Below are 24,778 nucleotides of genomic sequence, written 5' to 3'. Positions count from 1 at the left end.
CCATGCATATTGGATATGCCAAAACAGTAACAATAAGTCTCTCAACAAGAGACATTACTGGTGCCCGCTCGAACAAATCGATGAGCAACGGGATGACAGTGACAGTGATTACTCTGCTTTTATTAAGATAGACATATTCTAGAAGAACCTTTGCTAGACAGTAAGTTCTACAAAGGCAGAAATTATGTCTGCCTATCTGTCAGAGTTTAGAGTGTGCAAGTCACATATTTGTTGTATAATTTACAAAGTGAAAACAAATACTTTGTTAAAAGTTATCTCTTATTAATTTCGATGGAGGGTGGTGTTGGGCCCACATTTGGGTCTGCTTGTGGTGGGCCTACATACCCTCTGCTTCACTCTGTGCTCAAGGAGCACTCATGGCAGAGTGGGGAACCATGTATCATGCTCAGGATCAGAGCTGGGTAGGCCGCACACCAGGGTAGTACTTTAGCCCCTGTACTATCACTAGGTGCCTCTTGTTGCTTTTTATAGACCTACCACTTCTATGAATAGCTATATTTTTATGTAATAAAATGATTCTAATACACTTATACATTGCTATTGTTAATATATATCCCTGGGCCTCTTTGTCTTCATATTTATTCTTTGCCCCTTCCAGGAAAAGCATGGGGCGGGGGGTAGTGGGTTTAGACACTTAATCCTGGATTTCCCTTGAATTTGTCCAGTCGACCACTGGGAGACTGAAGGTGAGAAGGAAAGGAGGAATTCTGGCTGTTCCATTTTTCTCAGTCTGAGTAGAGTCTCCACTGTGGCTTTTGCTTTTGCTTTTGCTTTACCCTTTGCTTTTGCTCCTATTATATAGACCAGCCAAGGTTCTAGCTTCAGCAAGGGTACTTGGTTTCTGGATTCTGAAAAACTTCTTTATCCCATGAGTCTAGAGATAGTAATCTGTTGCCGTTAATCACCGTGAGATAGTTACAAGCTTTCATGTATGGGTTACAATCACAGAATGACCAAACACCCATCCCTCCTCCAGTGCACATCCCCCACCACCAATATCCTCGGTCTAATCCCCTTTCCCACCCTCCCCCTGCCTCCATGGCAGACAATATTCCCCATACTCCCTCTCTCTACTTTTGGGCATTATGGCTTGCAACACAGACACTGAGAGAGAGGTCATCATGTTTGGTCCATTAGCTACTTTCGGCATGCATCTCCCGTCCCAACTGGTTCCTCTAGCCATCATTTTCTTAGTGATCCCTTCTCTATTCCATCTGCCTTCTCCCCTCTGCTCATGAAGCAGGCTTCCACCAGTGGGGAAATCCTCCTGGCCCTTGTATCTACCATCCTTGGGTGTCAGCCTCATGTGAGGTTCTTCTATACTCCACAAATGAGTGCAGTCCTTCTATGTCTGTCCCTCTCTTTCTGACTCATTTCACTTAGCATGATACTATCCATGTCTATCCATTTATAAGCAAATTTCATGACTTCATCTCTCCTAACAGCTGCATAGTATTCCATTGTGTAGATGTACCAAAGTTTCTTTAACCAATCATCTGTTCTAGGGCACTTGGGTTGTTTCCAGATTGTGGCTATTGTGAACAGTGCTGTAATGAACATATAGGTACAGATCGCATTTCTACTGTGCTTCAAAATTCTAATCTTATCAAGCATAGTTTTAATATTGCCAACTAACAGATTAAATAACCATCCCTTTGCATTTATTACTGTGGAATATATAAAAATTGCTGAATTATTCTCAGATACCTCTTGATGATTAAATGTAAGACATTTTACTGGGGGTTATGCAAGTGCTGACAGAATCTAATGGAACTTAACATATGTGTGTATATATAAAATATATTCTCATCTCATATACATACATATATATGTACATATATATAATATATTCTCATCCTGGGTGATGTTAGTGACACACAAAAAAATAAGAATATAAAAGAGGCTAATAAGAAAATGGAGATAAGTAGTATTTGTATTACTCTTTATGGTTGAGTACTTTCTCTTCCATTTACCAGTTACTTCACACAATTCTGTGAACTAAATATTATCTATATTTTATGAAAAATCTTCACTTAGACTTAAGGAATTTGAACAAGATTTTGTTGCTAGATATTTTATAAATAAGCGTTTAAAATCAGGTCTTCTCTTTCACTCTGTTTTTTTAAAAAAATCATTCATTTTTATTGGCTTCCTTTATCACATATTAAATCTTGAATTCTTTTGACCATAAATCATGGTCTTACTCAAGTTTAATTTTGGAAAGATATTTAAAGAAAAATTGTATCACTATCACTATCATCCCATTGATCATTGATTTTCTCAAGCAGGCCCAGTAAGGTCTCCTTTTGTCCTAGCCCCGGGATTTTAGCAGTCTCTCTTTACTCATCCTTTGCAGCGGTGCCACATTAGAGGCTCTTTCAGGGTCAGGAAAATGAGACCCATCATTGTTACTGTATTTAGCATATGAGTACGCCACGGGAGAACTTGCCAGACTCTCCCGTGAAGGCAGGAAACTCTCAGTAGCTTGCTAGGTTCTCCGAGAGGGAGAACTAGGCTATAAGATGTCTTCCGGGAGCTTGGTTTTATAGTCTCTGGATTTTGGCCGTTGATGGTATTACACGGCACTGGGGGCAGTTTGTGAGGAAGAGGCCCAGTTCTGATCCAAGCAGGCTTGGAGATCTCAGTCCCAGGTCCTGCACACCTCGGTTCCTCTGCCGGTTCCTTCATGCATGAGGCTTGTCTGAGCATGTGGAGAGTGGCCTTGAGCATGGCTGTGGCTGGGTTCTGGAGGTCTTTGGTTGCAAGGGCTCTGCTCGGGGTGGGGAGGAAGACTCAACCCACCCCCTCTGAGGGGTCCCGGTGAAGACAGCCAGGCATGGGGGCAAGAGACTGCTGGGGCTGGAGCGACAGCACAGTGGGTTTGTTTTCCAAGAGTCCAGAATTTAGTACAGAATAGTTTAGAATTTGTAGAATTTCCTTTTGTTTTCCTCTTTGATTAATACCTGAGTTTTAAGAGAATATAAAACTAGATATAATTTTTCAGGCTATGTCATTCTTAAGCTGCATAATGTTTCTCTATGTTAAAAATAGGGCTAAACTGAACTGGAAAATGACATTTCAGCTTTTTTTCATAATGCTATACCATCAAATGTTTTTGGGAACTTGTATTCACATGACATATTCTCCCTCTATCCTGTTTTCCTTTCTATCAATTACATCATATCTCTATACAATATTTTTGGGAATATTTATTTATTCTTTTAATTTTTCATTTCCCTTCCCTTATCCTGCTTCACTTGAAACTAAATACCAATACTAATTTATTAAAATTCCTCCTGTTGACATCAGTAAAATCCAACTCTAAGTTTGGTTTATTATAAACTATAATAAACTAAAGCTTTATTATAGCTTAGGTTATATGGTTACAATCCCGTGAACTTTTATGGTATTGATATACATAGTTACTGTACCTCACCACTTCCAAAGTGCCCAAGACCTTATGTCACTTCTAGTCTACATCTTCTTCAAGATTAAAGAAAACTTGGGGTCTAAAAGGAAATCAAAGAAAAAATATCTCCTTGAAATTGTTCTAATTGAAAACACAAATTATCAGTGCCTATGGGACACAGCAAAAAGCAGTACTAAGGGTGATGTTCATAGCTATACAGCCTTTTATCAAGAAACAAGATAAAGCTCAAATAAATAACCTAATCTCACAACTTCAGAAACTAGGAAAAATGATAAATGAATCCTGAAGTTAGTAGAAGGAAGGAAATAATAAAACTTTTGAGAATAAATCAATGATGTAAAAATCAAGAAAACAGAATAAAGGGTTAATAAAATCAAAAGTTGTTTTGTCAGAATAAATATTATTAACAAATCTTAACTAGACTCACAATAACAACAAAAGAGACAGAAAACCCAAATAAATTGCATCAGAAATGAAAGAGAAGAAATTAAAACAGATATCTCAGAAATACAAAAGAATAAAAGCAGTTACTATGAATGATTTTTATGCCACTAAGTTGTAAAACATTTATGAAATTGATGCATTTTATGAATCATACAGTCTCTCAGAGCAAATCAAGAGGAATTAGAAAACCCAAATAGACCAATCATTAATAAGGAAATTCAAACAGTAATGAAAAAATCTTTTCAAGAACTAAAACCTAGATAAAAATAGGTTCACTAGTGAATTCTAACAGATCTTCAAAGACGACATTACCTGTGCTCTTCAAGTTCTTCCCAAATAGTGACTATTACTTTTTTTTTTTTTTTTTTTGCTTTTTGGGTCACACCTGGCGATGCACAGGGGTCACTCCTGGCTCATGCACTCAGGAATCACCCCTGGCGGTGCTCAGGGGACCATATGGGATGCTGGGATTCGAACCCGGGTCGGCCGCTTGCAAGGCAAACGCCCTACCCGCTGTGCTATCACTCCAGCCCCCATATTTTTTCTTTTAAAAACACAAATTTAATTGCAAAACATTACTGGTTGGGTGCTTGTTGTTGTTGTTGTTTTGTGGTACCAAACATTGAATCACAATTCCACAACATTAATTACTTAAATATTCTGTGTTTATCAGTTGGAAAAATTAAGTTAAAACACCCATATCCAAAGCTATTTCTAGATTCACTACAATCCTATCAAAATTTCAATGGCATTTTTCATAGAAGTAGTTTTAAAATTCTATATGTAAGAACCACAAAAGACTCTGAATTGCCAAAGGTACCTTAAGAAAGGAACAAAGCAAAAGGCTTCACTTCCTGATTTTAAACAATTACAAAGATATAGTAATCAAAATAATATGGTGTTGGCACAAAAACAGACACATCTATCAGTGAAACAGAGTAGAGTGCTAAGAAATAAATTCTGCACATTTTATAATCAACTAATTTTCAACAAGGGAATCAAAAATGAACATTAGGGACAAAGTTCTTCAGTTATGATGCTAGGAAAACTAACTACCCATTTGCAAAATATATGTGGAGAAAAAGAACACATGTGCTCTATTGATGGGAAGGTAAACTTGTAAAGTCACTATGGAAAACAGTATGGGGGTGTCTCAAGAAATTAAAGCTAGAACTACCATATGGTCCAACAATCCTGCTTCTTGGCTTATATCCAAAGCAAGCAAAATCATTCTCTCAAAGTGATAAATAGACTTTCATGTTCATTACAGCATTATTCACAATAGTCAAGCTAGAGAGATAACCTAGGTGGCCACTGAAAGATGAATGGATAAAGAAAGTGCGACATATAATATACGTAATGGGATATTACTCAACCTTTAAATAAAAAGGAAATCCTGTCATTTGCAATAACATGGATGAACTTTGAAGGCACTAAGCTAAGTAAAATATGCCAGACAGAGAGAAACAAATACTTTATGGTATCACTTATATGTGGAATATGAAACAACAATAATAGCAAATTGATCTCACAGAAACGAAATGGAAGGGAAGTTGCCAAGAACTGCAGGATGTGGGAAATATGGAACAGTTGGTAAAAGGGTACAGACTTTGAGTTAGTAAGTTAGTAAGACCTGAGATTTATATAACATAGAGACTATAGTTGATAAAATTATTGTACAAATAAAATTACTTTGAGAGCCATTTAAATTTTCTTTAAAAAAAAAAGAATGGTGCTGGAACTAAAGTATGGTTAACTTAACAATGAGTTAAGCACTTGGCTTGCACACTGCTGACCTAGGTTCAGTCCCTAGCACCTGCAATAGTCCCTAGAGCCTCAGCAGGAGTGGTTCCTGACATAGAACCAAAAAGTAAGCTCTAAGTACCACTGGGCGGGCATGCCCCCACAAAAGAAAGAGAAATATGTGACGTGATAGATATGTATAATCAACTTGATAGAATCCTTTTATGCAAACACATATTAAATCATCACATTGTATATTTTAAAAGGTATAATTTGCCAATTGTATATCAATAAATCTGTAATAACCCTTAAAGTTTACAGCAAATGCACTTAAAATGCATTTTGAATGTTATCTCCAACTAACCAGTAAAGCTTAATTCATTCAGTAGTAATTTCTAAGTACATTAAATACTTGATACCAAATGATTTGCTTAGAAATGAGTACTGTTGATTCTTGCTTTGTTCTAACAAGGATGAATAATTCAGTTGTTTATTTTATTGTTTAAATTTCACAGAAATCCTCCAAATATTACTAAATCTTTATAGCAAAGAAATAACATTCTTGGGAAAACTCAAGGGGAAATGAATTATAGTTTTAGACTTCTATTTCTTTTCATAGGTAGGTTGAATTTGGTCTCAGATGACTGTATACTTTTGCAGCTAAGTGGGAGACTCAAAAGTAAATTAGTACATTATTAGTTTTAAAATGGAAATAAATAATAAATGATTATGAATTTTTACAATTTCTTTGTCATTTAACACTGAGCCTTAACAACTTTTTCCTTAATTAGTTTAGCACACAAAGAGAGATAATAGTGCTGCAAATTAGTGACCTAATATTCTGTCATGAGCTCACTGTTTAATGGAAGAACTCCAGATGGTGATCGTTCCCCATTTTAGAAATGTTTTATACTTTTGCTGTTAAGAAAAACAAAAGATTTTTAACAAGTCAAAAAAAAATTTAGTCAGATGTCTGAAATTCTGTTACTTTTAACATTATTTTATATAAAATAACATTCATCTGTGTGCTTGTTCTATTAACCTGGACTTGAGTAATTCTACAAAAGTGAAGGATTGAAAGTTTAAAGAAAAAAAATATCGAGTGCTTTATTTGCTGTATCAATTTCTTATTTAGTTACCCAGGCCTTGGAACATCACTGACATTCACAAATGTTTCTTATTTAATAATGTCATGTTGCCAGAAGTCCAAATATTGCCACTCAGAGCTATAATGCAAGTGTGCTTCTCTAATGAATGGTTCATATTAAAAATGGTAGAATGCCTTTCAGATGAAAAACACTTTAAATTCAGCAGATCATTTTTTTCTCAACAGGCAGGAACTCATTAACAGAATAATACTGGTAACTGAGGCATTTTTCAAAGAAAATAATATCCCCGATAAATGCAAGCTGCATATTTTCTCATCTTTAGCATAAGTAGGCCTAGTTTTTATTTGTTTGTTGTTTTTTAGAAAAAGGACAACTTGTTTGCAATTTATCTTGTTTGTGAACAAACTTCTCAGTATGGAGACAAGTGACTACTGGATGAACAAATCTAGGTTTAGATTTCTAGATAAATCCTCCTTCTAAACTTAACAATTAGCACCATTACTATATGACTGAATGTCTTCATTATCCCCATTTCTGTGGTAAGTGCCTTTTAAATGTGATATCGAGTTCTACAAGTAAATGATATCATCACATCAATTACATTTCATAATAGAAGTCCATTTTCAGCCTTATATATCTGTGTTCCAATCTTTAGGATACTGCTTTTAAGAGTAGGCTTTAGGGCTTTGTTATAAACTCATGTTTGCAGATTCATATTTTGGTGATTTGAGTAGGAGTCATACCAATTTAGTGATCTTTTAAAAAATATGAATGATTCAACTCAGATATAGGCAGTTAAGTTTATATAGATTTGTCAGCTGATAATTTTTTTTCAGAGTTGAATTTATTTCTTTGAAAAAACTTGGCTAATATTGCTATCAGTGAAAAAGTGTCTACACTGGAAATAAAGTTGTTGGATTTTTCTCATAAATTCTTTACTAAGGAAGATGTAGGAAAAATGTAGTACAAGCTGTTATGTAATTACTTGTGGCAAAGAAGGACAGAGATTCATTATTTTTCACTAGTATTTGGATTATAGTTTTGAGGGGATGGGAGATTTTTTTTTTTTTTTTTTTGGTTTTTGGGTCACACCCGGCGATGCACAGGGGTCACTCCTGGCTCTTCACCCAGGAATCACCCCTGGCGTGCTCAGGGGACCACATGGGATGCTGGGATAAGAACCCGGGTCGGCCACGTGCAAGGCAAACGCCCCACCCGCTGTGCTATCGCTCCAGCCCCAAGGGGATAGGAGATTTAGTGTGACACCTGGTGGTACTCAGGGCTTGCTCCTGGCTCTGTGCCTAAGGGTATGTGGTAGCGGGGATAAAACCAGGAAAATGCAAGCTAAGCCCCTTTACCTCTATACAATCTTTCCAGCCACATGGAGTATAATTTAAAAGCATTTTCAGATGTTATGCCCTATGTAAGAATTCCTTCCTATGGACCTAAGATTTTCTGTATAGACTTAGGTCACAGGGAAAGGTAAGCCCAACTGTCTTTTCCTAAGATGTGAAATAATGGAATGATTTTTGGATGGGATGACTGTATTCTGGTCATAGCTTCTTCCATTCTGACCACTCTCTTCCATATGTGCCTAAAACAAGAGTTTTGTTTTGAATTTAGACACCTGAATGGTGTTCGAGCACACATTGGACTCAGGCCCCTAGAGAAGCAAGCGTTACTAATTTATGGATAATATTCAGAAACATGCAACAGATGAAATCACATGTATTGTGATTGATTCAGGAAAAAAAATCAATATAACATCACTGTTTAAGAATTTACGTGGCTGAGGTTTGTGGGAAGGGGGGAAGTAGCTCAAAAAGGAATATCTGCCTTTCAAGAGCAGGCAACTAAATTTATTCCCACCCTCCATGCCCCTCCCCAAGTTCTATGGTGTGTAAGCTTTGGTAGTCTCTTGACAATGACCAAGTATTGCCTGGTGGTCCCCGAATACCATCAGTGAGCCCCTGGTGACCCACTGCTAGCAGAAGCAGAACCACATCACTGAGCCCAAGCATTGAATCTTCTGCCCAATTAGCGAAGGATTTCCAGCAGTGGCGCCCTAGGCTCTGAGCTCGGCTTGAGAGGCTTGCAAAAAAGAAAGGAGAGGAAGAGGGGAAAAAGAAAAGAACCCACAAAGCTTAATGTAGGTGATCAGTCATGCTTTGTTACTTTATCCTTCCTTTCTATCAGAATTCTCTATTTGTGCACACATCCTTACTCTGGGATGACTCTGGTGATAGCTTTTCATTCTGACCATCTCTTCCATTGTCTTCACTAACTTTCCCTTCTCCCTCAGCGTACCCTTTCTTTGCTGTACACAGGATCTTACACTATGCTCTCTTCTGGCACTGTGTCTATCCTAATTCTTGGGACTCTAAATTGCTTCTTTGGCTTTAAGTCCTCCTACAGGATATGACAACTACATCTTTATGTTCTCTTGAGCCTCAGAGTATTCAAGTATCCCTAATAGTTTTTATCTACTTTGAAAACAGCATAGACACAGCTCAATAAACTCACTGTTTTTTTCTTTTAAGATATGCATTTACTTTCTCGGTTAATAGTCACTGAAACTGGAGTAATTGGTTTCCATCCCTCCCTGTGTACTTTGTATTCTTCTTCAGTTGGTCTCCAAGTCCAATTAACTTTCACTGTAAATTTTGTTTTAGTTTGGTCTTATCTCTATTTAATTCCTGCAAAGTAGCTATTTTCTCCCCTCTTTACCTCATTTTCATCTTTCACACCATCACCAGGTTATTGTTTCTGCTTTTGTAAACCTGACCGTTTCTCACTTAAAATTCTATTCAGTGACTGGAGACATATTTTTACACAAGGACATAGAAGAAAATATATGGTAATTTTATTCTCAAGAATTCCAGCTTGGAAACAATCCAAAAATTTATCAATAAATAAATAATTGCATTATTAAAATGAGAAGAATAAAGTACGGGTTAACTCACAACAGGAATCTTAAAATTACACTAAATGAAAGAAACTAGAAGCAAAATGGTACATATTGTATGGTACTATTAATATAACATTTCAGAAAATACAAACTAATGTATAATGAGATAAAGAAAATTAGTAATTGCCTAAGTAATTGTTGGACTGAAAAGGATAAAAGATCTTGGAGAGTAATGTATAGTATAAATATATAAAACAAATTTTTGGTATATGTTTTAATATTGAGTGAATGACAAGAGGCTCAGTATTACCATGGGTCGAGGGGAAAACCACTGTGTTTGCCATACTGTTTTGGTGAGCACAGTACTGATAGCTCCAAATCTAGAGTTGTCTTTGACTGTATACCAGGATGTTATCAGTTGTGTTATTGTGGTAAAAAATAAATGAAATTTCATTTCACTGATGTGTAATATCAGTTCATTAATTAATAATGTATATCACATGTTATTTAGGAGTCAGAAAAGGCCCTTAACAGATGGGCCTTGAATAATGTCCATTGCACTGTTGAGGACTATCTCATTTGCTCAGTTTACTGATTTGAAACTTATTCTATTCAAAAAATATCAAAAGATAATTTTTTACCAGCTATCTGGTCATCCCTTAGCCCAAATAAGTGATACATAAACCATCACAGGTTAGAAGGTTAATGTTTTAAGTAGCACTAATCGTCTGGTTGTTTATCGATTTGCTCGAGTGGGCACCAGTAACATCTCCATTGTGAGACTTGTTGTTACTGTTTTTGGCATATCGAATACTCCTCGGGTAGCTTGTCAGGCTCTATCGTGTGGGTGGGATACTCTCAGTTGTTTGCCGGGCTCTCTGAGAGGGACGGAGGAATCCAAGCCGAGTCAGCCGTGTGCAAGGCAAACGCCCTATCTGCTGTGCTATCGCTCCAGTACAATGTTTTAAGTAGTAACGAGAAAAAGATTATCGTCCAGCAACAAAGGAGTCATTCCAGCTAAAAGGAATTAGACCTTTATCCAGTAGTAGGACAGTGATGATGTGTGAGAGTGGTTAGTAGTAGTAGTAGTAGCAAAATAGCTATACAAGTAGTTCTAATAATAAAAAGATGATGGTGTTGACAGGAAAGAACATTTACTGAGAATCTCTGGACACAGTTATTTGGAATTATTTTATTCAATTTTCTTAATCTTTGAAAATAGGAACTGTTGTTATTTTCACTTTATAAATGGGAAAAAAGTGTCAATTACATAACACTTAAAATTATAGAGCTAGTAAGAAGTGGTTTAGATTTCTAATGGATAGAAGTTCATGATAGTTGAACAGTTACAATAATAATCTGTATTTAGCCATTGTCTTAATTTAGCTGGATTGGTCATTCTAGAGCTGATTAAGTTAGTAACAAGTAGAAAATGAAACAAATAGAAATTGAATGGACACTAGGGAATACATGTAGACTAAAATAATTATTTTATGATAGTGTTGAGCATTAAATAAGAATCAAAGAGCACAGCACATTTTAAATGAATAATATATGTGATTCATTTTAATAGTATTTTTTACTTAGTTTAGATAGAACAACATCGGCTATTCTATGTTATGAGCTATATAGAGGAAAATACACATACCTAATGTATGTAAAATACTGAATATCATACATACATTTTTCTTACAGCATTACTTCAGACAAAAAAACTATGCTTTAAAGATATAACTAATATTTAAATCTTTTGATAATCACAACACTAAGTCATATTTGCATTTAATGAGGGACATTTTGTCTTGGCTTTTTCTATTGGTTACAATGACTTCTATGAAAAGAAAATAGCAAAGAAGGTTAGAGAAAGGTTATAAGCAAATATTCTCACAGTGTTGTTGAAATTGGAAAGTAAAGGAAATAGCTCTTTTCCTGAAAATGTTATCTAATAGAATCACTTTATTTGGGCAGGATTTTGCTGATATTTCTATATCATTTTGGAAAAGAGGTTTTTAATAGGACTTCATCTCTAAACTCATAAGAGATTCCAGTAGGGCATTTTGTTATTTATTATGTCACCCTTTTAGGACATAATGGTTTATGTTAGTATGTCTCAAAGTTTTGCATTCTTTTTTTTATGTGAAACACTATAGTCTTTTTAAAAGTAGATTTTTGAGTTTGGAAAAACCAGAGTTATTAACAAGGAAGTCATCTCACAAGTAGTTTCTTCTGTATTTCATATGCTGGGGTGAATTTTATTTTATACCTGCTCATAGAATTTTTTCCCTCTTGAAGAGCCTGGCAAGCTACGGAGAGTATCCCACCTGCCTGGCAGAGCCTGGCAAGCTCCTCGTGGCATATTCGATATGCCAAAAATAGTAACAAGTCTCACAATGGACGTTACTGGTGAATTGATGAACAATGGGATGACAGTGCTACAGTGCATAGAATTTTTATTCAGTTTGTTATTAGTTATTCCCCGCAGTCACTTACTTCATATCTAATTTCTGCATAACAATTCCTTACTTTATACCTGTCTTGTGTATTATTCTTCCCTAAGTGTGTTATGTTATACTTCTTTACTCTAAATCTGATCTTAGACCTGTCCTTTCAAATTCCCATGTTGTCCATATTCATCCATATTCTTGATTGATCTTCTTTTCTTTAGAATCCATCCTTGCTTGGGCTGGAGCAATAGCACAGCAGGTAGGGTTGCACGCGGCCGACCCGGGTTCGATTCCCAACATCCCATATGGTCCCCTGAGCAACGCCAGGGGTAATTCCTGAGTGCAGAGCCAGGAGTAACTCTTGTGCATGGCCAGTGTGACTCCAAATAAATAAAAACAGTTAAAAAAAAAAAAGAATCCATCCTTGCTTTGTACCGTCTGCAAACTTTGCAATACTTGAATTTTATTCTCTTGGTGGTTACCCTAGTGAGTATGCTGAATGGACCAGTTTTTATCCCATTGGGTCTCTGCTGGGTATACTACTGGGTGTTCCCAGCTGTAACTTTCTTGGTAATAATCCATTGTCATCTTCCATCATAAAATTTTCATTCACTCTGCTACATATTGTTATATCTCTGTATCTCTATTGTCTGTTTCCTAAATATTTCTACATCAATTACTTTTCTAAAATGTAGCACTGTCTTCCCGTTGATCACAATTTGCTCGAGCGGGCATCAGTAACGTCTCCATTGTGAGATTTGTTCTAACTGTTTTCGACATGTCGAATATACCACAGGTAGCTTGCCGGCTCTGCCGTGAGGGCGGGTTACTCTTGGTAGCGTGCTGGGCTCTCCGAGAGGGACAGAGGAATCGAACATGGGTCAGCTGTTGTACAAGGCAGATGCTCTACCCACTGTGCTATCACTTATGCCACTGTCTTGTTTTTTTTTTAATTAATCAGAAAATATTGTTTTTTAACAGGACTATGTTTAAATTATCCTTCAAACACAAGTCTTTAAGAATATGTTGACTTAGAAAACAATTTGGAAATGTGTTTTAAGTCTTTGGCATCTCCATAGAATATGTCTCTAGTTAGTTGCATTTTCACTTGAAAGAATAATTATTTTCCACATAGCTGAGAGAATGACTTAAATAAATGATTTTTTTCCTGAATGGAGACTGTATTTTTAGTAAATTTCTCTTCTCCAAAGTGGCGTTGTAGAACAGTTAGTTTATAATTTTCAGAGCCTGATGCAGAACAACTTGTTTATTTATTTTTTAAAAGGTTTATTTTTCTTTATTTTCAGGAGAAAGAAGATATTGAGGGAGTGTCAGTCGGGGCTATACTTTCTGATTATCAACGTGTACGAGTAGAAAATGTGTAAGAGAACTTTGATTTGTCCTATATTTTAAAATGTTTGTGTTTTGAGAATGTAAATAATTAAAAAATAAAAGTGTCCAAATGATGCTGTTCTCCATGTTCCATGAGACTAAATGTATGCATTTATCTAAGTCACACATTTACTTTTTCCTATCATTATGTCACACATGAGAAAACTTATGTACTGTGAAGTAAAACAAATTATTATAAAAAAAAATGGCAAAGTATTTTAAGTCAAGTATGTTATTTTTAATGTTTCTTAATTTAAGCCAGTATACCTTTTTAATCCCTTAACTCATCTCTTTAAATAAAATTAGGACCTAATAGAAGGAATGTGATAACTTTTTAAGGAAAAAAAAAACTCATTCAGGAAACTCCTCTTATTTAGTCCCTAGAATCCAGTTCTAAGCTGAAGATATTCATGTAATTCAAATATTTAGAAATTTAGCACTCCAACTTTAAAGTTCTTTAAACCTTCCTCCTCCAAAGCATGTAATTCTAGTTAAATATTGGCTGGCAAATACCAAACCAGCAATTCATTTGATCTATTTTAAAAAAACACTGAAGTTGGGACTGAAGAGATAATACAGCTCATAGGGTGTTTTTCGTGCACGTGGTTAATTTAGGTTCGATCTCCTGCACCCCATATGATTTCCCAAACACTATTGGGAGTGATCCCTGAACACAGAGCCAAGAGTAAGCTTTGAGCACTGCTGGGTGTGGCCACCAAACAAACAAATCTCATAAATTCAAATTATAATTGTTTAGCAAGTGTCAGCTGTTTAGCAAACTAAAGTATTAGTTTAGCAAAACAGAACCTGAATAAATTTATTTTCCATTTAGTTAGTTAAGATAGTATATAGAACTTTGTACAGTTATATTAGCAAAAATGAGAAGGGTTGGCTTCATTATTCTTGAGCATTATTCTTGAACTAGAAAGAAATGTTCTACCATCTAAAGGAATAAATGTAAATAGAATTAGAGGTGAATTGGTATAATAATTTTATGTTATTTATCAAAAATAATATTGACTATCTCATTAAGACTTGAATATTAATGATTTTAAAACTAGTTTTGTTTTATTTTTTCTTTTCTCTCAGTTTCACAATGCAGTTCATGTAATTAAAATGCAAAATTCTGAACATAAATTATTTTAATAAGAGGAAAAGCATAATTTTAGTGCAGCAAAATATATTGGTAGAATATATGGATCCATAAAAATTTCTAAAAAATGCAGTGAAATAGATTTCATTGATAACTCAAACATAATGTTCAAAAAGTTTTTTTCTTACATTCTGCTTTTCAACATTTGAGATGAACCTATCTTCATATAAAAATATTTTTCATGTCTCTTAAGCCATAAAATAAAATCGTATTCCCATCAAGTGTTAGGTTATACCTGATATTAGTAGATAAATATTTTTCATATAATTTCAAATCCAGAGAGTATATGGGATAGTCAAATATAGATAGGTAAACAACTGTGTTTGAAAGTTAAATCCCAAATGAACATGTTTCCAGGTTAGGAGACTGTTATGTCTAAGAATTTTGCAGTAAGGACAGAAAAAAATAACACTTGAAAATAAATCTTGAAAGCTTAAAAGGATAGACTAGTTTGATTAGTAAAAATTATAACATCGGTGAGAGGTCAGCAAAAACTGTAATGATTTTGTTACTTGGATAGTATTCAGTTTTATTTTGTATTTGTTAACTATCTTGGTAGTTTTAAATTTTGGGTGTTCTGAGATATCTTACAAAGGCAAATTATATAAAAACAATCTCTGCATCACTTAGTATATTATCCAGGATATGAAACAATCCAAATGTCCAACAAATGTGAATGGATAAAAAAAATATGAGATATATTTATACAATAGAATACTATGCAGTTGTGAAAAATGAAATCTCAATAGTTCTCTGAAGCCTAGGTGGAACTGATGGGTATCATGTTAAGTGAAATAAGTCAAAGAAGAGCATAGGTTATCTTGCTTTTCTCCAATATATCACTGTATCACTGTCATCCCGTTGATCGTCGATTTGCTCGAGCGGGCCCAGTAACGTCTCCATTCATCCTAGCCCTGCGATTTTAGCAACCTCTCTTTACTCGTCCTTTCCAATGGTGCCGCATTAGAGGCTCTTTCAGGGTCAGGAGAATGAGACCCATCATTGTTACTGTATTTGACGTATGAATACACCACGGGGAACAGCTTGCCTGCTCTCCCAAAAAAAATCCAGTTTAGGAGTTTAAATTCTCTCTCTCTCTCTTTTTTTTTTTTTGGCTTTTTGGGTCACACCGGGTGATGCACAGGGGTTATTCCTGGTTCATGCACTCAGGAATTACTTCTGTCGGTGCTCAGAAGAGCATATGGAATGCTGGGAATCAAACCCGGGTTGGCAGCATTCAAGGCAAATGCCCTACCTGCTGTGCTATCACTCCAGCCCCTAGGAGTTTAAATTCTCAACAACACCCAAGACCCTATCTTCCCTTTACTATATAAAAATTGGGGGCCAGCAGGAGAGATTTACTATCTCCAGTATATAGAGAAACAAAGCAAGGGAATAGATGGTGTTGAATTATGAAAACACCTGACCTACAGTTTCAGTTTACAAGCCAGAACGAGAACAGGGATGAGGGAAATAAATATGTAAACAAGAAGTAACATGGGCTGAAATAGACAACTAGGTATCTTTACAGGGACTGGATTGTGGATTTTTTTTTTTTAACTCTCATCTCAGCTACCTGTATGACTTAGACAAGTCACTTGGCTTTCATTACCATTTATTAAATAATTTTTTTCTAGGCATTATACTGCTTTTCTTATCTGTGTTAATTATAATCAAGTAATTATAGTTTTCCCTTAGTGACATTTAAGCAAAGCCATGAAATAAAGGCCATGAGAAGCAAGGTCGAGGAGGGTAGGCCTGAGTGAGGAACAGTAGCATGGTTGAAATCTGGGACAAATCAGGACAGAATCCAGATCCCTTTCCAGAGCTTTTCTTAGTGGGGGCTATCAGTTAAAGAAATATCATGATCTGTGTATGTGTTTAAAGGATCACCCTTGAAACTAGTTTTATAGTCTACTAAAGTAAAAACTAAATAAAGTAGTTAGGGGGACATTAACACAAGAATAATAGCAGTTTTGACCTGGGTGTCAGTGTTGTTATTGGTAAGGATTAATCATATTCTGCGTTGTTGTAGACTGGATGTAGAATGTGAAAAAAAAAGAAAGAAGAGTTAAAAGCTGACTGCACTTTCTAATTTTTTAATCTTCTCAAGAACTTTGATAGAAAATATTTTTGTCCCTATTTATGAATTAGGAAACAGAAGAGCTTAGTAGAACTGCTAAAGTTGTGTAGCTAGTGAATTCAGAGTTGACTGCAAAATTTGTATTCTTTATACTACTGCAATGTAAAATATGTAGTACAATGCCTACAGCATAGAATCGTTCACTAAATCATTGGTACTAAGATTTAATTGATACCTGTGTAGTCTCTAGGCAGCTAGGGAACACCCCCGCAGCTCTCTCTCTTACCACCTGCATTCTGTGGTCTCAAGCTGCTTCCCCACCCAGGACGGCCAATACCATGGGCAGACGAAGGAGGAAACGAGGCCACCAGGCTGGTTGGTGATCAGTTGCCATTTATTCCATTCTCCCCACTCGCCTGTTCCAATCTCAGTAAGCTCCCCATTCTAGTCTCATACTGCCTCTTGTTCCTGTCTTCTCCTGTCTTTCCTGCTCATCTCTCCACGCTTCCTCTCACAGCCGTCTCTCTCGTCTTCTACGCTCCTGCTTCTGCATTCTTCCCCTACATTCTTTTTTCCCTCTGTCCGCCTTGCTAGTCTCTCCATGCTCCATCTTGCAACCCTGATCTTTTTCTAGTCTCTCCCCAACTCCCTGCATTGGGGGTTGCCACTGCACCCCATCCAATAGTACAATCGACATATCAAAGCCTTTCCTGATCACCGATCAGGCTCAAGGGAGGAAAATACCATCTATGGGTGTTTCTCCTCTCCTTAGTCCAATAACTTAATTAACATCTTAATTAACATCTTAATTCTACTTCTTTTTTTAAATTTTTTTTTTAATGAATCACCGTGGGGGTACAGATACAGGTTTACATATTCTCCTGCTTGTGTTTCAGTCATATACAGCTTGAGTATCTATCCCTCCACCAGTACCCGTTCTCCACTGATAACCCCATCATCCCTCCCACCCCCTCCCACCCCATTCCCCTCCCCACCCCGCCTCTTTGGCAGAGCATTCCCCTCTGTTCTCTCTCTCCCTTTGGGCGTTGTGGTTAGTAATGGAGGTCTTGGGTGGCCAATGTGTTCAGTCTATAGTCTGCTCCATGCATGCCTCTCCCATCCCGAACGGGTCCTCCCACCACATTTTTGCTTGGTATTCCCTTCTCTATCTGAGCTGCTCTTTCCCCCAGCATGTGAGGCTGGTCTCCAAGCCATAGAGCAAATCTGGCACTTATTTCTGTTATTCTTGAGTGTTAGGCCTCCATTCTGTTGTTTTATATTCCGCAGATGAGTGCAATTCTTCTGTCTGTCTCTCTCTTTCTGACTCATTTCACTTAGCATGATACTTTCCATGTTGATCTACTTGTATGCAAAGTTCATGACTTCATCTTTTCTGACAGCTGCATAGTATTCCATTGTGTAGATGTACCATAGTTTCTCTCTCTCTCTCTCTCTCTCTCTCTCTCTCTCTCTCTCTCTCTCTCTCTCTCTCTTTCTTTGTGAATCTTGCTAGTGGATTATCGATCTTATTTATTTTCTTGAAGAACCAGCTCTTTCGCATTGTTTTTTGGGTTTCCATGTCGTTAATTTCTGCTCTCAGTTTTATTATTTCCCTCGCTCCGGTTTGGATTCCTTCTGCTGGTCCTTTTCTAAGATCTTGAGCTGCGAAGTCAAGCCATCTATGTAGGCCCTTTCTTCCCTCCTGAGAAATGCTTGTAGAGCTATAAATTTTACCTTTAACACGGCTTTAGCTGCATCCCGTAGGTTCTGGTAGTTTGTGTCTGCATTCTCATTTGTTTCTTAATTCTACTTCTTAATATTAGTTACTTTATATGGACACAGTACGAGATACATTGAACTTGTAGGGTGTCTCTCTTGGGGACATCTCACGATATATCTCAGACTACAGTGCTCAGGCCAGATTAATCTTTCCCAACACTAGCAGGGTCCTAATCTGGGTGTTACTTTTTGGATCATGACAGAATTTGTCCATGACCATGCTCTTAACTTTATAGTTTAGTATTATGGCACTTTGGCCAGGCCCATTTCGATGTCAGGGTAGTTCACTACTTGCCCTGGGTCCATCTAGTCCCTCGTCGGGACCCTGCTTTTGGGATGCGAGGAGTAAGGGCAACTGAGGCTTCAGTCAAGAGAACAGATGCCCAGAATATCATTCTGAGTCAGTTAACTCCCAAGTTACAAAAGCATAGCATTAACTGTCTTCCTGTGTCTATACAAAAAGCTATTGCTCTGAATTAACTATGCAAAGGACTTAAGGAAAAGAGAAAAGCAATATTTACCAGTTAATACAGTCTTTAACACTGGTTGGGGAAGCAGAGCAAAAAGAAAGAAGTTACAAGTAAGCACAGAGGAATGGGAGCACTGTGATGGGAGTAACCCAATAAACCTAACCTCCCTGTGGTAAGGCAGAAAGAACAAACCAATGTTATCCTACAGACACATTATTTTGTTAGAATAAGTTTTTCAATTTTGAGTAACCTAACTTCACAATTTGGATGCCCAAGAAAGTTCAAAAACAATGATCATCTATCATTAACATTTGGAAGTAATTTGCCTGCATTTCTAAACACAGAGTCTAATTAAAATTAATATTTCTACTTTTCTCAGAGATTTCATTTTTATCTGTTTGTGCATAGCTTATGGAAATTAAATGTTTATGTTATATAAAAACTTCATTACGCAAAACATATTTTTGAAAGTATTTTAAATGCTAAAACAAAATACCTCAGAGAAGCATTATGTTAAAATCAAAGTAATTGCTATGGATCTAAGTATAGAATATCGAGATACCATCTGATTTCTTTCCTTTTTATTTTATAGGTGTAAACGGCTTAATCTACAGCCATTAGCTTACCTTTGGCAGAGAAACCAAGAAGATTTGCTTCGAGAAATGATATCATCTAACATTCAAGCAATCATTATCAAAGTAGCAGCTTTGGGTATGTACCCAGACTTTCAAAACTGTCTGTTGCATTGCAGATAATCAGAGTTCAGTAATCTGGAATTAAAATAAAAAAGAGAAGGATAAAGTAGAATATAAAATATGGAGTCAAGCTGAAGAATTGAGTTAAGTAATATATGTAAAAAGAAGATAAGTTTTAAAGTGAACTTTTCATCAAAATTATTAATAATGAGCATCTTGAAATATATATGCATATATGTAGATATATATGCATGTAGATATGCATGTAGATATGTAGATATGCATGTAGATATGTAGATATATATGCATGTAGGTATGCATATATATGTAGATATATGTATGTATATGTATACATACATATATATGTATACATACATATATACACATGCATATATATGTATGTATACATATACATATGTATATGTATACATACATATATATACATATATCTACATATATATGTAGATATATGTAGATATATATGCATGTAGACATGTAGATATGCATGTAGATATGTAGATATGCGTGTAGATATGTAGATATATATGCATGTAGATATGCATGTAGATATGTAGATATATATGCATATATATAGATATATAGCTCCAATATTAGTATTAATAGTTCCTTAAGTTTTTTGAAATTTAGATTCATAGGATACAGAAATTATAGGTTTTTGAAGCCTCTTAAAAATCTATATTTGACACATAATATTTTCTTTGTATCTAAAAATATGAATCATTGTATCACTGTATCACTGTTGTCCCGTTGCTCATCGATTTGCTCAAGCAGGCGCCAGTGACATCTCATTCATCCCTGTTGCATTTAGGATCAGGGGAATGAGGCCCATTATTATTACTGTTTTTGGCATATCAAATACGCCACGGGTAGCTTGTTAGGCTCTGCTTTGCGAGATTCTGCCATGCGAGATTATCTGATATATGTGTATATCAGTTAATGAATTCTACTGAATATGTATGCAAGTATATTGATAAGCTGGCATTTTAATATATTTTGATTTATTTGGTTTTTGAGGTTTCTTGTTTTTTGAACCATACCCAGCAGTGCTCAGGGATCACTCCTGATGGGTTCTGAGTACCATATGGGGTTGCAGGGATTGAACCCAGGTCTGCTGCATGAAAGACCCTAGAGGCTGTGTTATCTCTCCATCTCCTGATGAGCTGACATTTAATATGAAAAGAAAGTCATTTCTTGGACAAAACTGTGAGAAAGTGGTCATATAGGGAAAAGCGGAAGGGCAGGATTCTCTGTCATCCAGGAATCATGCCTATAAATATACTTGAACCAAAAATAAATAAATAAACTTTAAAAAATCTATATATAAAATTATAATTGCCATTTTTATGAAGTCAACCTAAGTGCCCCTCAGTAAAAGGATTAGTAAATATAGTGTATCATATGTCACATAACATGAGTGACAGACATCTAGCTTGGCATTTACATACATGTGTCATGTCTATATATACTGAAACAGAAGGGGTTCAGGATATATTATTTTGTTTAAATGAGCAATATTATCCTATATATAAAATACAGTTCTGAAAAATTAAGGAGAAGGCATGTTGTATGTGTATAAGATGATTTCATACAGCAGGGATGGAGGAATGTTCAAAAATATGAATAATGCTAAAAAATAATGATGGTTTGTTTTAGTATCTGGAAAAACAGGAAAATAAGTTTTTATTGGAGATGGTGAGAAAGTTATTTTTGAGAGAATATTTTTTGATCTTTAAGCCTGGAGAAGAAAGTGATCCAGTGATTCAAACATGGATATTATATATGATCATATTTAATTTATTGATTTGAATATTTTATGATTATATTCATTTTCTGAGAGACCCTAGGGTTTGAAGCCAATGCATTTATGTCCTCAACCCATTATGACCAATACCCTGAAGCCTCAGAAGTCTCAAAGCCTAATTCACGTACCTCATTTGAGAGTATTTACCTTAATGATCTCTGAAATAATGAGGTTTGAGCTATGGAAGATTTTACAGGGTAATCTACATTTGTAATTTCACAGACAGCAGAAATGTCACATGTATTTCTTACTGATAAAGATCATACTTTCTCTTGTTGAATGAGAGGGGTTGTTTTTAAGGAAAAGCCTTGTTTACAGAACCTGCCACTGATCTATTTAGCAAAAAAATTAAAAAGGAGAGAGAAAGAATGGGGTAGCAGGTTCTTAATTTTTAGAAAAGATTGTGAGGAAACTTTGATCATGATCAAAGTGATCATCATCCTGTTGATTGTCGAATTTCTTGAGTGCTCTCAGTAACGTTTTCATTCGTCCTGGACCTGAGATTTTAGAAGCTTCTCCTTACTTGTCCTTCACAAAGATGCCACATTGGAGGCTCTTTCAGGGTCAAGGGAATGAGACCCAGCATTGTTACTGGTTTTGGCATATGAATACACCCCAGGGAGCTTGCCAGGCTCTTCCATGTGGGCAGGAAACTCAATAGCCTGCTGGTTCTCCCAGAGGGAGAAATAGGCTATAAGATGTCGTGGGTGCAAAGTGGCCACGTGCTTCCAGGAACTTGCTTTTAAGTCTCTGGATGTTGGCCCTTGATGGGATTGGTGTGTTGGGGGGGGGGGGGTGCAGCAATCCCTGGGTGTGCTACTGGGAAATGGAATATCTGGGCGGAAGATGCCCAGTCTCGATCCAAGTAGGCTTGGAGGTCTTAGCCCCGGGTCCCACACACCTGGGTTCCTCTGCTGGTAACTTAATGCGTGAGACTCGTCTGAACGTGTGGAGTGGGGCCTTGAGCATGGCTGTGGCTAAGGCTCCAGAGGTCTTCAGCTGTGGGAACTCTGCTCATGCAGGGAGGGAAGCTGGAGCCCATCCCCTCCGAGGGGCCTCGGGGAAGACCCCAGGGCCAGAGACTCTCTGCCGAGGAAACTTTAAAAATGGAAATTCTCATTGTCACATGAGTTTCCATATGAATCTATACAAACTATGTTTCCTCTCTTTTTTTTTTGTTTATCACTTTCTTTTGGGGGATTTCTGTGAGAAATTTAATGTAGCCTCACTGGAGTACATATTCGATTCCTTTCCACTACTAGAAAAAGGAATGAATTAGAACTAAAAAAATTTTTTTAAAAAAACCTTGCCTCATTCAAAAGACAGAGCCATAGAATATGGCCTTACTATTACCTTTTTTTCTGTTTGAACTGATATTGCATGTCTTCATTTGTGTGTGCAGATATGTGCACATGACTATATATAGGTACATATAGAAAGAGATGAAAATTAACTGTACTGAACATTTATTTAAGTATACAATGTTATAATGATTTTTGCCCCAGTGTCCCAATGATGTAAGTGTAGATCTGATTTTAACATTTACAATGTGCAGTTTCTGTGGATTACCATAGGTGTGCAGCAATGAAAGTTACTCTCAGGAACAGTATTAGAGAAATGTTTATCAAGTGTTATATCCTTTTTGGAGACACACAAGCATAAAAAAATCAACATAAGTTTCTAAGCTCTTTTAAAACTTTCATAAAAGATTTATGCAAAAAAAAGAAAGAAAAAAGGAGGATATATGTAGGTTATTTTTGTTGGGAAAAGGAGTCAACAAAATTTTATGGTGCTTTATTTATTTATTTATTTATTTTGGCTTTTTGGGTCACACCTGGCGATGCACGGGGGTTGCTCCTGGCTCTGCACTCAGGAATTACCCCTGGCGGTGCTCAGGGGACCATATGGGATGCTAGGAATCAAACCCGGGTCGGCCGCGCGCAAGGCAAACACCGTACCCGCTGTGCTATTGCTCCAGCCCCCTTTATGGTGTTTAAATTATAGAATTACCTTTTAAAAAGCTTGATTGTGTATATACATATCACAACTGATAAAATTAGTTTCAGGTGTACAAAATAATAATTTGGTACAGTAATATTATAAAAATATTGTGAGATGATTACCACAGTAAGTTACTTTTTATACTCAAATATTATTACAAATATCTTTTTGTGTCATAAAGATTTATAACTTATAGCTATTGTAATAAGTGTGAGGTGATGTCTCATTGTGTGTCTCATTTCCTGAAGATTACTGATGGGGAGCATCTTTTCATGTAACTATTGACCATATGTATATACTCTTTGGGATAATGTCTATGCATTATTCCATAAATGCTCTGCATATTATATGTGCAAATACTCTATATTTTTTATTGGTTTGTTTGTTTGAAATTATAGTTCCAATATAATTGTGTTATTTAACCATGATGTCTTGCCAACATCAATGAACTTGTGGAATTTTCACTTTTAACAACTTAGCATCTTAAGAAATTTCTGGTTTTTAGGCTTAAAGAACCAGTTATACCTTGGATTTCAGAATAGTCTTGCCTTATAGACATACTTTTAATCACATGAATATTACATAAAGATAATTTTTGCTATCTAATGATAATTTTCATCATTAACGTTTCCATTTTTTTTCTCTTCACCCAGCTACTTCTTTTCTCAGAGATAGCATAAGTATTGTGATTTTTTTTTAGGTTACTATTTTTCAGTTTGTTAGAAATACTATAATTTTTTAATGTGATCTGAATAGTTACTTGAATGGCTTCTTACTTTGAGTGTGAATTGCAACTTGCCTTTAATTCAGTGTGTTTTAGTTTAATTCAATTCAATAAATTCAACAAATTTAATAAATGCCAATTTATTGGCATTCATGTCAATAGATCCCATCTAGCTTAGAGGTTTACTTCAGTTTTTTCAGTAGCTCCTAATTGAAGTATAACATAAATTATTTTCTTGTATTGTTTTGCTTTGGAGGCACATCCAGCAGTCCTCAAAGCTTACTCCTGGCTCTGTGCCTCACTCTTGAGTGACTCAGGAGACTGTCAGGGGTTTGAACCTAGGTTGGCCCCATGGAAGGCAAGCACTATCCTCTCTCTGCCCACTGTACTCGTCCTTCAGCCCCCTATCAATGTTTTTAAAATGTGCAGGCCCTTAGTGTATAACTTGATGAATTTCCATTATGTTAATATACCTATGTTATTAACATCCAAATGTTAGTGATGTAATCTACATGTATTAGAGATGTTACATGTTAAGATCTGAGTTGGAGCATGTCTAA

At 36.0% G+C, this 24,778-nt stretch overlaps 1 protein-coding gene across 1 annotated transcript in view; it reads left to right on the top strand.

Moving 5' to 3' along the window:
- DPH6 (diphthamine biosynthesis 6) overlaps window positions 1-24,778 on the top strand; it is a 158,826-nt gene that overhangs the window by 76,689 nt on the left and 57,359 nt on the right. The window contains exons 4-5 of the mRNA XM_004609552.2: window positions 13,407-13,480; window positions 19,569-19,687. Coding sequence (XP_004609609.2) covers window positions 13,407-13,480; window positions 19,569-19,687 — 193 coding nt within the window. The remainder of the gene's footprint in view (window positions 1-13,406; window positions 13,481-19,568; window positions 19,688-24,778) is intronic.

Source organism: Sorex araneus, chromosome 3, assembly GCF_027595985.1.
Source record: "Sorex araneus isolate mSorAra2 chromosome 3, mSorAra2.pri, whole genome shotgun sequence".
In the NCBI taxonomy this organism is placed as follows: domain Eukaryota; kingdom Metazoa; phylum Chordata; class Mammalia; order Eulipotyphla; family Soricidae; genus Sorex; species Sorex araneus.
The sequence above is the reverse complement of the archived record's forward strand: the minus strand, read 5'-3'. Positions and strand labels throughout refer to the sequence as shown.